The sequence below is a fragment of the Crinia signifera genome, chromosome 1 (assembly GCF_055691185.1).
Source record: "Crinia signifera chromosome 1, ASM5569118v1, whole genome shotgun sequence".
NCBI classification, from domain to species: domain Eukaryota; kingdom Metazoa; phylum Chordata; class Amphibia; order Anura; family Myobatrachidae; genus Crinia; species Crinia signifera.
The window spans coordinates 275,846,576-275,861,662 of NC_139217.1; the positions used below are offsets into that span (position 1 = coordinate 275,846,576).

Consider the following 15,087-nt stretch of genomic DNA (forward strand, 5'->3'; position numbering starts at 1 on the left):
CTATCGTGCACCATATTGTCTTTCTCCTGACCCCAGTCTGTTTTGTACAGAATAGTGTTGCAAATCTAATGCACTAATGGATTTTGGAATGTGTGGAATGTTTTAAACCAGTGGTTCACACACTGTGTGCCATGGCACCCTGGGGTGCCTTGGCGGACTTGCAGGGGTGCCCTGGATTGGAAGTCCATAACTAATTCAAAATATATATGACCAATTTTATAGGCAAATTGTTGACCTACATAAGTCAATCCAGGCCATTACCACATGATTGACGCTAAGGATGAGATCAAAACACAATTTACTTAAATAAATAAACATTGTATTTGATCAATAAAAAACTTTTGCACTATGGTTGTCATGGTTGAAAAAATCTTGATACTTTGGGGCACTGTGATTCAAAAAAGTTTGGGAACCACTGGGTTAAGTTAATTTCATATAAATAAATTCTAAATCTATTGTGATGGATGAATTCAGTTTAGCATAAGGTAATGCTGGAGCTTCGTACAATGTGTGGCTACAAGCACTTTCAGGTACTATGACAAGAAAAATATTACCTATGTTTACTACTGTATTTTGTACATGGAAAAATAAGTAATGTTTGTTACTGGTAATATTTGTGAGAATTTTAGCGCTAAATTTATCTGCCCCCTTCATGAACCTATTTTAGAAAATAATCTTGCTATTAATAATTGCAATGAAATCTCCATTGTGTCAAATGTGGTTTTTCTTTTTTTCATTTTAATTTTCAGATTGGAGACAGAGTCTTCCTACATGATAAATGAGTTTAAAGCAGAAATTGAGATGAAAAACCAGCAAATCACAGATCTCTCTGGGAAGCTCAAGACTAGTGAGGAAAGCTTGGCTACAATGGAGCAGGACCTTGCAGTGGTGAGGATTTCTGCTCCATGAAGCAGAGCACATTGTAGTTTGTAGTTATTTTAAAAACTAGTCATGTCTTGTTCATGTTTGTAGATGTGGTAAAGTGCAGGCCGTAAGAACAAACCGTGGAAGAGAATAAGAACCTTTAAATGTATCTCTATATCATATGGGTTACTTCAAGTAACTTACTTGTCATTATGTGGCCTGCTAACTGTTTTTTTGTGTGTCTTCTAGACTTCAATAAACAGCTTGGATAGCACTGCCCCATGTGATATACATTTATATCTATTATTATCTTCTAGTACAGGGGTGGCCAACCCGCGGTTCGCGAGCCGCATGCGGCTCTCCCCCTTGTATGGTGCGGCTCCTGCTCCCACTGCTGCCCGCTGCCGGTTCCCCGATCTCCACATTTCTTCTGAGGGGAGGAGAGCGCACATCGCGCATCTCTCCTACCCCTTACTGTGCATCCTTGTGACTGGGCCGTCCACCAATTAGAGCTTGCGGGCCTGCAACCAATCAGTAGCCAACCCGCTAGCTGATTGTTGCACTGTGGGGGCATAGCTGATTGTTGCACTGTGGGGGCATAGCAGTTTGTGGCACTGTGGGGGCATAGCAGTTTGTGGCACTGTGGGGGCATACCAGCTTTTTGGCACTGTGGGGGCATACCAGCTTTTTGGCACTGTGGGGGCATACCAGCTTTCTGGCACTGTGGGGGCATACCAGCTTTCTGGCACTGTGGGGGCATACCAGCTTTCTGGCACTGTGGGGGCATACCAGCTTTCTGGCACTGTGGGGGCATACCAGCTTTCTGGCACTGTGGGGGCATACCAGCTTTCTGGCACTGTGGGGGCATACCAGCTTTCTGGCACTGTGGGGGCATACCAGCTTTCTGGCACTGTGGGGGCATACCAGCTTTCTGGCACTGTGGGGGCATACCAGCTTTCTGGCACTGTGGGGGCATACCAGCTTTCTGGCACTGTGGGGGCATACCAGCTTTCTGGCACTGTGGGGGCATACCAGCTTTCTGGCACTGTGGGGGCATACCAGCTTTCTGGCACTGTGGGGGCATACCAGCTTTCTGGCACTGTGGGGGCATACCAGCTTTCTGGCACTGTGGGGGCATACCAGCTTTCTGGCACTGTGGGGGCATACCAGCTTTCTGGCACAGTGGGGGCATACCCGGCACTGTGGGGGGCATATGTGTATCTGGCACTATTGATGGCATATGTATATATGGCACTGCACTATTGGAGGCATATTTGTATCACACCCACCCAAGGGATCAAAATAGACCACGCCGCGCCTTCGGCGGGCGCATGATGCCGGCTTTAGCTTGACTACCGATATTTTTTGGCTCTTTACCTCTGACCGGTTGGCCACCCCTGTTCTAGAAGGTGCTAAATAAATAAGAATTAGATTCTGTTTGGTTGCCCATATAAAAACTTCCTGGCTTTTTCTAACACTACTGCATTTCACCTGTACCATATTTGGGGGCTATTATGAAGTGCACGTTTGATACTCACCACACCTAGCCTATATTCCTTATTTGAAGTCCGATGTCTTGTGTGGACAAGTGATCCATGTCCAAATATGGAAGGATTTGCGTTCTGAAATCTCTACCACTAGAAGTGCTTAATGTCCTTATTTCAAGCTTGTACACAAAGTGTATACCCCATACCATATACTTCACAATAGTCACTGTTGACTAAGACCAAGACCTGGACTCTCTCTAAGCAACATAATGATAATAAGTAAAGGTAGATACAAAGCACATATAATGGTGAACAAAGCATAAAAAGATACACAAGCAAGCACAGTAAAATTAGAAACCCTATAAACACTAAAATTATGCAGTTCCACTCCAGCTAGAGATACTGCTGGGGACACAGGCGCCACTGGCAATGTTCTTTCAAAATGAATTTCAGCAAGGAAACCAAAGCCGTGGACAGTGCCAGTGTTGCCACAGTAATCTGCTCAGCACTGTAATAGCAGCTCATTGCTTACTGAGGCATCCTCTACCTCACACCAGTGCTGATCCATGGTTATAAAGGGCTAAACAGACCCTTAGAGGCCTGCCATTCCCTCTCTGTTTCATTTTGCTCACTCCTTGCCTAGGCCAGACAAAGGGCAGTATTCAGTGCTCCCAATTCACCGTTTTTTTCTTTTCGGCTAATCGGGCTGTTTTCGCTCTCTGCGGTGAATCTTTTTCACTGAAAATCCGATTCACTGTTTGTGGAAAAATTTTCCTTTTGTGAAGGGACATGCTATTTGGATTCATGTGTTTGCAGCACATGAATATATATTTAATTTTTTTATTTATTTTTTTCATTTATTTATTTTTTGCACATGACGTCATAGGGGCAGGGAGCCGCTCATTAGATATTCACTGCACACTGGTCCCGCTCATTACATATGCACTAGTGGGACCAGCGCAGCGCTCCCTAACCGCATCCCCTGCCAGCTCCCCAGGGGGCAGCTGCTGCTGCCTGTGTCCCTGGGAACCCTCCTTCTCCCCCACAGTGTCCGGCGCAGGCAGGGAGGCTTCCATCTCCATGCCTTCCGCCGTCCCCCGGCTGTCTGCGGCATTCGCCGCGGGGGTTAAAAATTGCCGTCAGGAGCAGCGAGCCCCAGCGGTGTTGCATAGGGTGAGAGGGAGCAAATCCTAAACAGGATTCGTTGAGCATCGCAATATTTCTCATTGAATACCTGCCATAGGATAGGGACGGTGGCAGTTCTACCCACTTTGTTGTGCAGAGTGTTTTCCGGTCATACAGCAGTAAGCCATTCTAGCAAAACAAATACAAACATTAAAAAGAATGACTGACAATCCTATATAAAAAAAAAAGGGCATTCGATTCTTAACCACACCCAGAAAAAAAAGCAGTGCTAGGAGCAAAAGAAAATTGAAGAACTGATCTGCAACAGTAAGGGCATGTACAAGACGGAGGAGTTAACACCTTAGAACATCTTGTGCCAAAGTCCTGATGGAGACACTATGGGATCAGATTCTACTTAATTATTATCTTTAGAAGATATTAGAATCTGGTTGCTATGGGTAACATTCCATCTTGAATAGAACTCCCATCTTAGAAAATTTACCCATGTGTCCTCAAAGGTGTGGTGCTCTCTTTGGGGATATACAGTGGGATGTAATACAGCCCGAATTTGCTGGAGGTGCGTGATGCCAGACTAACCTGAGCATTTTTTTTAAATCCGTAATCTTTTACAAGGCAAAGGATTGCCTCTTTAAAAAAAAAAAAAAGTCAGCATTCGCCCCGGAACCCCAAACATCAAACTGACTTGGACTGTATTACATCCCTCCGGTAGTCGTCTTCCTGTAATCAAATCCTTTCATTTTAAGCTTGTGCAGAAACAATGGTAAGTACTTTGCAAATGTTTAGCTTATGTATGATATGAAAAATCTCACCATTATTCCTATTAGTAATAGGAATATTCTTAAGCACTCATTATTCTAAATCACCAGCAAATCTGCAGCTGTGCACAATTAGAGAAATAGTACTACAGATGAATGTATATCAGTATGTATTTCAGTATCAAAATTGTTGTTTTTTTTTTCGTTTTTTTTTTTTTTTTTTAATCCATAATTTAGTCCAAGAAATACCAGTTCTCCCTGGAAGAGGCTTATGGAGGTATCATGAGAGATCTGCAGACACTGCTGGACAGCTGTAACGTGTCGAGCCATGGTGTATCAGGTTAGTTGAAGGTGCAATGTGACAGATGCATCTGTCAGTGTTTCAAAGTGACTCCTTTGTGGGAAGTGTACAGATGCATCCTTCAGGCCCCTGCCCCACATGTTGTCATTTGATGACATGATTGAAGCAGTCCTCACAGCAGTCCACTGGTCCGGCTGGCTGGGACAGGGCCATGGGCGGAGGACCTGCTGCTGTTAGTCCATAAGTTGATTTACAGGTTGTGTACATTGGGAGAACCGTCAGGAAAGGGCACGCAGACTATACCACAAATCCAACCGAGAGAAAGGTCTTTTCAATGTACCTACAAAGGGAACAGATGTTTTTATGGGACTGAGCCAAATATTTCAGCAAATATAAGTTCACAGATTCAAAAAGGTTATGTAGGACACTATAACCATTTATGATGTTTAGTATTATTTTGCTTGTCCAGTTTGTAATTGCAAAAAAAAGTGAATACCCAAATGCAAATACAAAATAAACATTAATCACAAACACCAAGAATATATAGGTGCCCTGTGTATTACATAAAAGCAAATTCAAATTTCACTTATTGCTTGATATTAAATTACACAACATTAGTAATTGGGCTGTAGCTGGTCTCACAGAACAGTTAGTGGTTCAATACAATCACTGTCTTATATGAGTTTACATCTTATTTCAAAAGCAGTTATAGGTTATATGAGTTTACATTTTATTTAATTTTATTTCAAAAGCAGTTATAGGTGTGAAATTATATATGAGTTTACATTTTATTTCAAAAGCAGTTATAGGTGTGAAATTATAATTCTGCATATCCTAGTGTTCCTGTCCGCAGTAGGATAAACACTACTTGCCCACTTCTTTACAAAACATAGTTTATTAGTAAATAAATCCTGTGTTTGTTTGTTTTTTTACATTCAAACAGGTGGTGTTACATAAGACCTCGAAAACTATCTATGACTGTAAGCTTTTTCATCTTTTACCCACCAGAATACATGCAAAATGATTAAGTAGATGGTACTTTGTACTTGTAAAGTAGGGACTTAAATATCTGTTTAAAATGGTTGTTATTTAACTTGGCTTTTAAGGGCAGGTTCAGTTATGTGTGACTATGCACATCACTGATTAATAGCTCACCTCGTGTTTTTTCTCGCAATTAATGGAGCTAACTTTTCTTGCCCTGATATCCATAGTATTTTTGTTGGAAAATATCTGCTATTTTCATCTTCACCTAAATAGCCCATCTAACCCATGTTCAAAATGAAATTAGAATATAGGATATTTGGCCAATAGGAACAGTTTGGTGGTAATTGATGATGATGATTATAGTAAAATGTTTGCTTGAAGGTTTTTCTTCCAGTGTGGAATATAAAACATGGAAGAGTTATGTAGAGAGTAGACTCTGAGCCACCTTTTAGATGCATACAGCTCTCAATTCTTCAGTGATTTACACCCACTTTGCTCTGATTTGGGATACCTATTCAACAATCATAAGGTTAATGACAACAATGATTTTGTTAGTTCAAACACTATATGCCAGTTTTATAATGGCTCTCCTCTTCAAAATGGCCAGCAATCTGTCGGGAACTTCAGTTTCTTTCAGAATGCCTGCGCAAACTGGGCTCTTGCTATTTAAAATTTAATTTAAGGCTTGGGCCACACATTGCATTTTAGCAGGATGCAGTTGAACAGGAACTGTTTGGCAGGATACACCGTCTTGTGTTCACAAATTGCGTTTTAGCAGGATGCAGTTTTTGGCAGGAAAAATGAATAGGGGGACCCCCCTGTATTTTTAGAATTCACGCCGGGCTCTTGGAGTCAGCCCTGATTTCCAAAATATGGGGGACTATATGAGTAGGGGGTTACCCGTATTTTAGGGATTAGCATCGGGTGTAATGCTATAGCCAGGGGACACACTAGCTGGGTCTCCTGGCCAGAGAATTACCCACCCTAACTATTCAGCCCAACAAGAGAGTTCTCTGGTAAGTGGAGACCCCCAGGCCTTGGCAGTGCGGGTTGATCGCTTGTGCATTAAGTACCAGAATGCCTGTTCCACATGCTGGTATTTGGAGAACCACAAGTACCAGCATTTGTGCCATTAAGGCCTGCTGGTACCTATACTCCCCCTGCAAAGGCAATATTAAAATAACCACTATGTCCAGAAGAAGAAGATTCCAATATGGAGAGGTGCCTCCCTCTATTTTTATGCATGGAAAAATGTCCATTTGGCCAATTCTGGCTGCAGCAGGTGTGGCTAGAGCCATAAAGAATTGGTCAGACCAGCTTCATGGACTTCAGATTGATGTTAATAAGGAAGATATGCTGGATTTAGCAGAACAACTCTGAGGCAATGCAGAGTACATTTGTGAGGCAGTGACCATGATTGCCAGCCTTTTGGGTTGGGGGTGGTGACTTTGCACCTGCAATGCCTTTGGTCTTTGCAAGAGTCTGCTCTTCGCATCAACGTTTCAGAGCTTGTGATGACCAATCAGACTATGCCACAACATTGCCAGTAATCAGGGAGGTACCCTGAGCCACAAAATGATGATGATGATGAAAGGGCTCAAATATTACTGACAGATTTGCCTCTTACCAAGACAATATCACCTGTGGTAATAACAAGGGTGGAAAATTGTGAGATTTTCTTTCTCTGCAGGCATACAAATCTCTTCACCCAGAGGTGTGTGGTGGTGGGGTCTAACAGTAGACTTTCCATTATTACAATTTTCCTTTGTTTATGTCCATTCCAGAGTTCCAAGTGCTTTTTGCTGTGGATATTTAGTCTTAATATGATTATTTTTTCGGTACTCTTTACCTAGAACGGCGCCCGCGATTGGCATCGCGGGCAAAAAATCGCGGCCATCGCATGCACATAAAAAACGGGTGCGATGCGATGCCCGCGATTTTCCCATAGGGATCAATGTTAAAAGTGAGATTGGACGCGATTTTAGTGTTAAATGCCTCAATGCCCGCGATTTTTACATAGGAAACAATGTTAAATGGGCCACAGAGCCCTAATAGTCCCCCTGAAGTCTTAAATGGCCCCCACAATTTTTAACGCCACCCCACGATCAACGTGAACCCGAAGCGTGGCGAGCGGCGGCGGTACGCGTCCTCCTACCTTTTCATACCCCCACTATCCACGTCGGCGTGGAGTTGAGAATAGAATAGTGTGGCGAGCGCAGCGAGCCACCGAGCCCGAAGCGTGGCGAGCGGACGCGGATACCTGTGAAGCCCGCGAAGGGACGCGTTTACCTGTGAAGGTATCCGCGTCCCCTCGCGGGGCTCGCTGCACTCGCCGCGCTTCGGGCTCGGTGGCTCGCTGCGCTCGCCACACTATTCTATTCTCAACTCCACGCCGACGTGGATAGTGGGGGTATTAAAAGGTCGGAGGACGCGTACCGCCGCCCCTCGCGGGCTCGTTGCGCTCGCCACGCTTCGGGTTCACGTTGATCGTGGGGTGGCGTTAAAAATTGTGGGGGCCATTTAAGACTTCAGGGCAGGGCTGGGCAACACCGGCCCTCCAGATGTTGATGAACTACACATCCCAGCATGCCTTGCATCAGTTTCAGCATGGCCACATAGCAAAACTAATGCAAAGCATCCTGGGATGTGTAGTTCATTAACATCTGGAGGGCCAGTGTTGCCCAGCCCTGCTTCAGGGGGACTATTAGGGCTCTGTGGCCCATTTAACATTGTTTCCTATGGAAAAATCGCGGGCATTGAGGCATTGAACACTAAAATCGCGTCCAATCTCACTTTTAACATTGATCCCTATGGGAAATCGCGGGCATCGCATCGCACCCGTTTTTTAGTGCATACGATGGTCGCGATGGGCGCCGTTCTAGGTAAAGAGTACCATTTTTTATTTTCTGCTTGCTCCAGATTTGGAGATACTTATATGCTAATGCAGTCAAACTGAACATGGGTCCAGATTGGCACCTTCCAGGTTCCTTTCCTACACAGGGACCTTCCTCATCTGACTCTAATGGCATGGCATTAAAGCTATTTTCGTGAAGGCCAAATGTTTTACTTCCAGCATTATAAAGACCATGTTGTATGGCTAGAAACTGCCACTGAGTGTGGAGACTTTACCTTATGTGGTGTGAAATGATAAAGTGTTCTTCTGTTTTGCCTTTCATGATTCCTTCCATTATGATGGTTTGGAGGTGGGCCTTTGCCCGAAGTCACTGAAGGTTCTGGTTTTTGCATGGTCTCTTAACTTTAAAGGCAGGTTGGCTCTGCTTCTGAAAGTGTGTAGCTTTTTGCAGTGGCTTCTTGGGATTGGAGTCTGTTCCTGTCAACTCTTCCAAAGGCTTTATTTAAGGCTTTGGAATCCATTGTGCTCAAGGTTATAAACTGGAAGCTTGTTTTTCTGATGCACATTGCGTCTGACCAACGAGTTTCAGAGCTTGAAATCTTTTTTGCAAGTTGCCTTAACTTGTCTTGCACGTGGATCAGATAATAAAATTCTGTAAATCCAGTCAAAAGTTGTTTTCATATTTTCATATTAATATCAGATTGCTCTTCCTGTTTTCTGTCTTTCTTCTAATTTTTCCGAGGATCCTGAGGGTTTGGTTCTTTTGTATGTGGCCTGACTGTATTTGCACAAGACCTTCTCACTTTAGCACACAGATTCTCTTCTGGTGCTCTTATGAACATTGGCCTGCTGGGACGCACACTATTGAATTGTGTATCCACTTAGTTATCCTTCAGACTTACACTATCGTGGGGGTGGCTAGCTCCAGGGCAGGTGTCATGGCAATCTACCAGGGCTTCCTGAGCTATGCGGTGCAGAGGCTTTTTTTTTTTTTAGAACAGTTGTACTGTTTGTCCACCTTGCCTTCTTTCCACACCTTCACCAAGCTTTACCACCTGCTTGTTTTCATACCCAAGGATGCTAGTTTTGGACAGAAGATTTAGTATTCCATGTTTTTATGAGAGCACCCTCCTCTAGATAAAGGTTTTGTATGTTCCATGGTCCAGTTTTCTCATATTTGATTAAAGAAAAATCAAGATTTATGTACTTTGTGTTAAAAATGTGCTTAATTTAATCTGAAAAAATGATTTGGCACTTAAATTACTTATACGCTATGGAATATTTTAATCCATCTGAACGATGAATGCTCCTGCAGGTTGTTGGTGTTTACCCCCCAGCTATGGAGCAGGGACTCGATTAAATCACTAAACGCTATGGTTATCGTTTATTGTGTCTGCATTATATAATTCAGTTTTATAGGCAGTTTAAGGGAAATCATTGTCGATCTCTATATATATGCAAAATGACTTTCAAATCTGTGATCATGGGTTAGTTCTTTTTGGTTTAGAAGTTACATAATGTTGTTCACTTTAGTGCTATTTATGACATTTAGTGTTCACTCTAGGAGTGACAGCGGGCAGTGCGCTGGGGGGCAGACCGGGCACGCCGACGTCACAGCTGGGGGCGTGCCCGGGCCGCCGCCGACGTCATGAAAGGGGCGTGCTTGGGCCGCCATTGTCATCAAAGGGGGCGGGCCCGGCCCCTCCGAAGCCACTGTGCTGCCGGGGAAGCGCCAGGCATCGCCGTCTACGGCGATGCTGGGCTTCCCCGTGAGGCTGTTTTAGCGGGGTGCTGCGAGAGGGGCAGGGCGCATTTTGCCCTTTAAAAATTGGGCAGGGCGCAGTGCCCCGCTAAAACAGCCTAGCGGGAACACTAACATTGTTCTGATGACCTAGGGATGCTGGTGGTCGTCTTAAAGGTATATTAGTCTAATAAATGCCAGCTCCTACCGTCCCCTCGTCCAATCCAAGGTTCAGTGTCCTGCAGATGGAATCAGAAAAGGATTTAACACAAATATAAAAATCACATTACTTCTCCTTGATTTCATGCACTGTGCCTAATGGGCATTGTTTTCATTTCCGGTGAATTGTTTAATAAATAAAATACATTTATCTACAAATTATTTGAATTTACCTTTGATTTTGTCTGTATCCTATGTATGCATTTCTTTCATTATTATTTACTCCATGTTACTATATTATTGTTTTATACTCTTAGGGACTTGCAGTGATAAATCTAAACCTGCTGGACCTGCTGTTATTGAGGCCTTAAGAGATACCTTGGTGGATTACCTGAACAAGCTAGACAGCACGTCTAATGAGGTTAGATTACCACTTTTTGGCTCTTAACAACCATCCTCTGTGCTACTGTACTTTTGTTCCAGCTCATTTCAAAGGACCGGGATTGTGGAATTGAGAATTGCCAGCATGTCAGCAAAAGAAATAGAAATCACTGCTGTCATCAATTTTTTGTAATTTGTAGAGTAACACAGTGTACACACTGGTCGATTTAGTCGATTTTTCTATTCGATTTTGCTTATATAAGCAAAATTGAATATTAAATCGAATAGAAATTGAATGGACATCGAACGGTATTCAGCCACATTCAATGCCGACTCGATCCCGATGTGCGGCATCGAAATTGAATAGAAAAATAGACTGTGCAGGCAAGACTATATAGTACAGCTCTGTACTATATACTCCAAATCGAATGCATTTTGCTTGCCATTCGATTCGATCCTGATCAAATCACAAGCAAAATTGCACCATGTAAAGACGGACACTAAAATGTTGGTTTTTTTTTTCTTTAAAAGTTTATATAAAATAGTATATAATGACAGTTTACAGTATAGAGATGTAGAATTTGATAGCAGAATATTAACCACTAGGGCAGGGGTTTCCAATCTTTTTTGAATCCCGGCACCCTAGAGTATCAAAATTTTTTCACTCCACTCTTATTAGAAAAATATAAAATTAAGTAGATTTTGTTTAAATGTGATACTTTAGATGTGTTAAGTGGTAAAGGGCAGGATTTGCATCTGTTTGTACACATATTTTATGATTGGCAGACACCAGCACTGGTTTTGTCCATAAATAAATGACCATAAATAATTTGAATTGGTCCTGAACCACCAACCCTTGGCTTGGCCCCAGCCAAGTGTTCCAAGGCACCACAGGGAGCCACGGCACATAGTTTGGGAACCACTACACTAGTGCCTTTTTGTCATGTTTGAAAAAGGAGTCCTTCTCTGGCTAGAAGGTGTACAAGGGAATTCAACACCTGATGAGCTACTCTGCCCAAACATCTTTGATTATTATGTCCTCAAATGCTGAGTTCTCTTGTCTTTTGCTGTGCATATAGTGCAGTTAAGCACAGTTATTCATAAATGGGAGCATCCCAGTGAAATTATATGAACCCTGAAATGTATTGTGTTGCTGCCATTCCTGTTTTTGGCAAACAGAATAAATGAATAGCTCTGGCGCAGGACCATAAAAAATGTTACAGACCAAGTAGATATAATGATCTTTTAATTTCAAAGGTATAAAAACAAATGCAAAGATAATTTTGCAATGTTAACAGGTAAACTTAATAACAGGACCAAAAACATGCAGTAGGAGCCGGGAAATGGGAACAAAGATACCTCACCCTGGATTGGGGTTGCGGTGGGCTATTGCTTGCGTCCAAGTCTGCGGCACCACCGCAGAGGGCTTAGGGCATCTGGTTCCCGGTCACAAAGTGCTAGTGCATGCAAGGTGCTGAGTCCATAAAGTGCATCAGTGTCCAAAATTGCAACGCGTTTCGGAGAGGTCCACTCTCCTTCCTCAGGCTGAATGATGTGCCTGTTAGCTCGTGGCAGTATTTATACCACTCTCCTGATGCTCTAAATCAAATAACAGCCAATCCGGGCGTCCGTTTGGTTCGCGCCCCCGGAAGTGCTCTGCGTTCCAGACCGCACTTCCGGGTTTGCGTTCCAAACGTCGCTCCGTGACTTCCGGTTTCGGTGCTAATTTGTGTTACAGGATAATACATTTCAAAGATTCTTCCAACCCCGAGATATCGGCTTTTTCTCTTCCAAGACTTTTTTCTTTTGTTATATCGATTGCCATTCCTGTTTTTGGAAATACATACGGATGGCCAGTGGTCGGTATGCCAGCAGTTAGAAAAATGACAGTGGCATTCTGATGCTAAGAATCCCGATAGGGTATGTTAACTGTGTGGAATGCTTGCAGCCTGTTTCTATCACTGTTTCTAGGTTTGTCAGTGAGGATATACTGTATAGTTGTTATTGTAAGCAGTTGACAAACAATACAATTTAAAATCATGTAGTGGCTCTTATTAGATGGCAGACTTCTTCCGTCTTGAATACTGCACTGAATTTGCTGAGCTGTGGTGTTCTTGATCTGACACACTTTTTTATTTAACCACCAACTGTCTGCTCAACCACATTGTAGGCCCAGGGCAAAGTAATGCATTTGGGGCCCCTCCACACCCATTCACATAATGAATCCGCTTTATTTGGCCAGGTATATTTGCGTATACTAGGAATTAGATTTGGGTTTCTGTGCAACAGCCAGTTAGGTAGCAGTTAAACAGTAACAGTACAGGGGGCTCAGCAGGCCATCTCTCCTTCAGCACCCTCATGAGTCACCCAGCATGGATGGATCATGAGGCTGTCCTGCTGTGGGGCTAGGGTATATGGGGAGGGGGGGGGCAGCGTGTCAGGGGCCCTAGCTGGAGCCACGGCTGTAGGGAGAGCCAGCATGCATGGGGGGGGGGTGGAGTAGTGTCAGTGAGGCCTAGGGGTGGAGTTGGGCCCTCTCTGGGCTGGGGTCCACCACCACTGCCCCCTGATACTGAGACATACCTCCTCCTTGGGGGCTTCTCCCGGTGGAGAACATGCCCCTCCTGTGGTGCTGTGCCATATCTCCTCTTGTTTCCATACAGTGATTGGCTATCAGAACTCTTGATTGGTGGATAGTTCCAGCTATCCACCAATCAGCATGCTGACAGCCAGTTACTTTCTGGCAGCAGGCTGGAAAGTAGGAAGAGAATGCTGCCTGGCCGCTCTGATTCACAATCAGAGCGACCAGGCAGCATTCTCTACTACCTCCCAAGAAGCTCACAAAGCAGATGCCCACAACCCAGTCTGTCCCAGCTCGAAGGCCCCTAGAATTTGGGGGCCTTTGGGAAGCTACCCGTTGAGCCCATATATTAAACCCTGTGCTCAACACATGAAGGCCTTTATTCACTTGTAATCCTGAATTTGCAATTTCTGTCTCCTGTTTTTTTTTTAATTCTCTCTGCACATTCTTGGGGCCCAATTTGATGAGGATCACCCCTTATTGCTTCCTCCTCTCGTTTCACATTTTTTTGTTCCACTTTTTCCTCTTGTGCCATCTGAGGGCTTAAACTTCCTTATTGCTAAGTCAGTGGTAGTCATTAAGGACATACCAGATGCTGAATGGAACTGGATCTTGAGGAGTTTAACCTCCTGAATTAATTGTCCAAAATTCTCCAAATGGCTTGCTTTTCCTCCAATATATTATTCTGCATGAATAGCCAGTGATCCTGTTTGCCCTAGGTTCTTTTTGCTTTTGATATATAAAAGTACCTGTGTGGGCATGATTTCTAAAGGGAGTATGGTATTTTGTCAGTACATCTGTATTATATATATTATTATTGGGGTATAGTGCCTTTGAGCTCCACCTATCTTTTATATTGTTTGCTATATTGTCCTGGTAAGGCAGGATATTATGTGGATTGGAATGACTTTGTTTTAACGCTGTACTCTCTTGCAGAGCAAGCCCCCTCACAGCCATATTAGATTGATGCTTTGATTTACATTAATTCTGTGTACACACGGTACAATTGACATTTGATTTTGACTATATTGTCAAAATCGGGTGTAGTTTAACACACCGACAGCCGGGATTCCGACAGTCATTAGCTCAACATTGAAATCCAGACTTCGGGGACTCAGACAGTGGGGGGAGCGCAATGAAGCCCCATTGCGGGCTCACTGTGCTTGCCACGCTGCGGGCGCAGTGGCTCGCTATGCTTGCCACCTATTTTATTCTCCCTCTATGGGGTTTGTGAACCCCCACAAGGGAGAATAGCCGCTGCCAGTCTGTCAGGCTTTTAGCAGTCAGGGATAATGACTGTCGGAATCCCGAATGCCGGTCAGTCATCCGGCACTCCTCAAAATCGAATCGGGATTGCATAGATAGACATCGAATGAAGATTAGAACATGTTTTTAAGCTTTCTAACCCGATTCGATGCACGCTCCCATTGAGCTGAAATTGAAAAGTCAAATAGTGCAGCAATGACTATATAGTGCAAATTGAATGTAGATAGTATGCTAACTCATGAGCTATTTACATACCATTCAAAGATTGCATAGCAATCAAATCGGAGTCGAATAGCAAAGGAATCTCACCGTGTGTACACACCATTATACTGATTTTTATTTATTTGGTTTTGTTTTCACAAAAGCTTTGCTTTTTACTGTCTAGGTATGTCTAATGTGCAAAAATCTAGGACTGTGAACACCCTTTAGTGCCCTTTTTCTGTGGTGCCCCTAGTTTAAAGCAGTATTCTTCAAGAGATTAGCTCTGATCTTCTGCAAGGCAGGGTCAGCATGTGTTAGACAATGCCATGATGGAAGCAATAAGCTATTTTTCTCATGATTTCCTGCT

General features: G+C 43.5%; 1 protein-coding gene across 1 annotated transcript in view; it reads left to right on the forward strand.

Moving 5' to 3' along the window:
- CCDC171 (coiled-coil domain containing 171) overlaps positions 1-15,087 on the forward strand; it is a 72,427-nt gene that overhangs the window by 35,707 nt on the left and 21,633 nt on the right. The window contains exons 9-11 of the mRNA XM_083184275.1: positions 750-888; positions 4,490-4,592; positions 10,609-10,712. Of these exons, the coding sequence (XP_083040401.1) occupies positions 750-888; positions 4,490-4,592; positions 10,609-10,712 (346 nt within the window). The remainder of the gene's footprint in view (positions 1-749; positions 889-4,489; positions 4,593-10,608; positions 10,713-15,087) is intronic.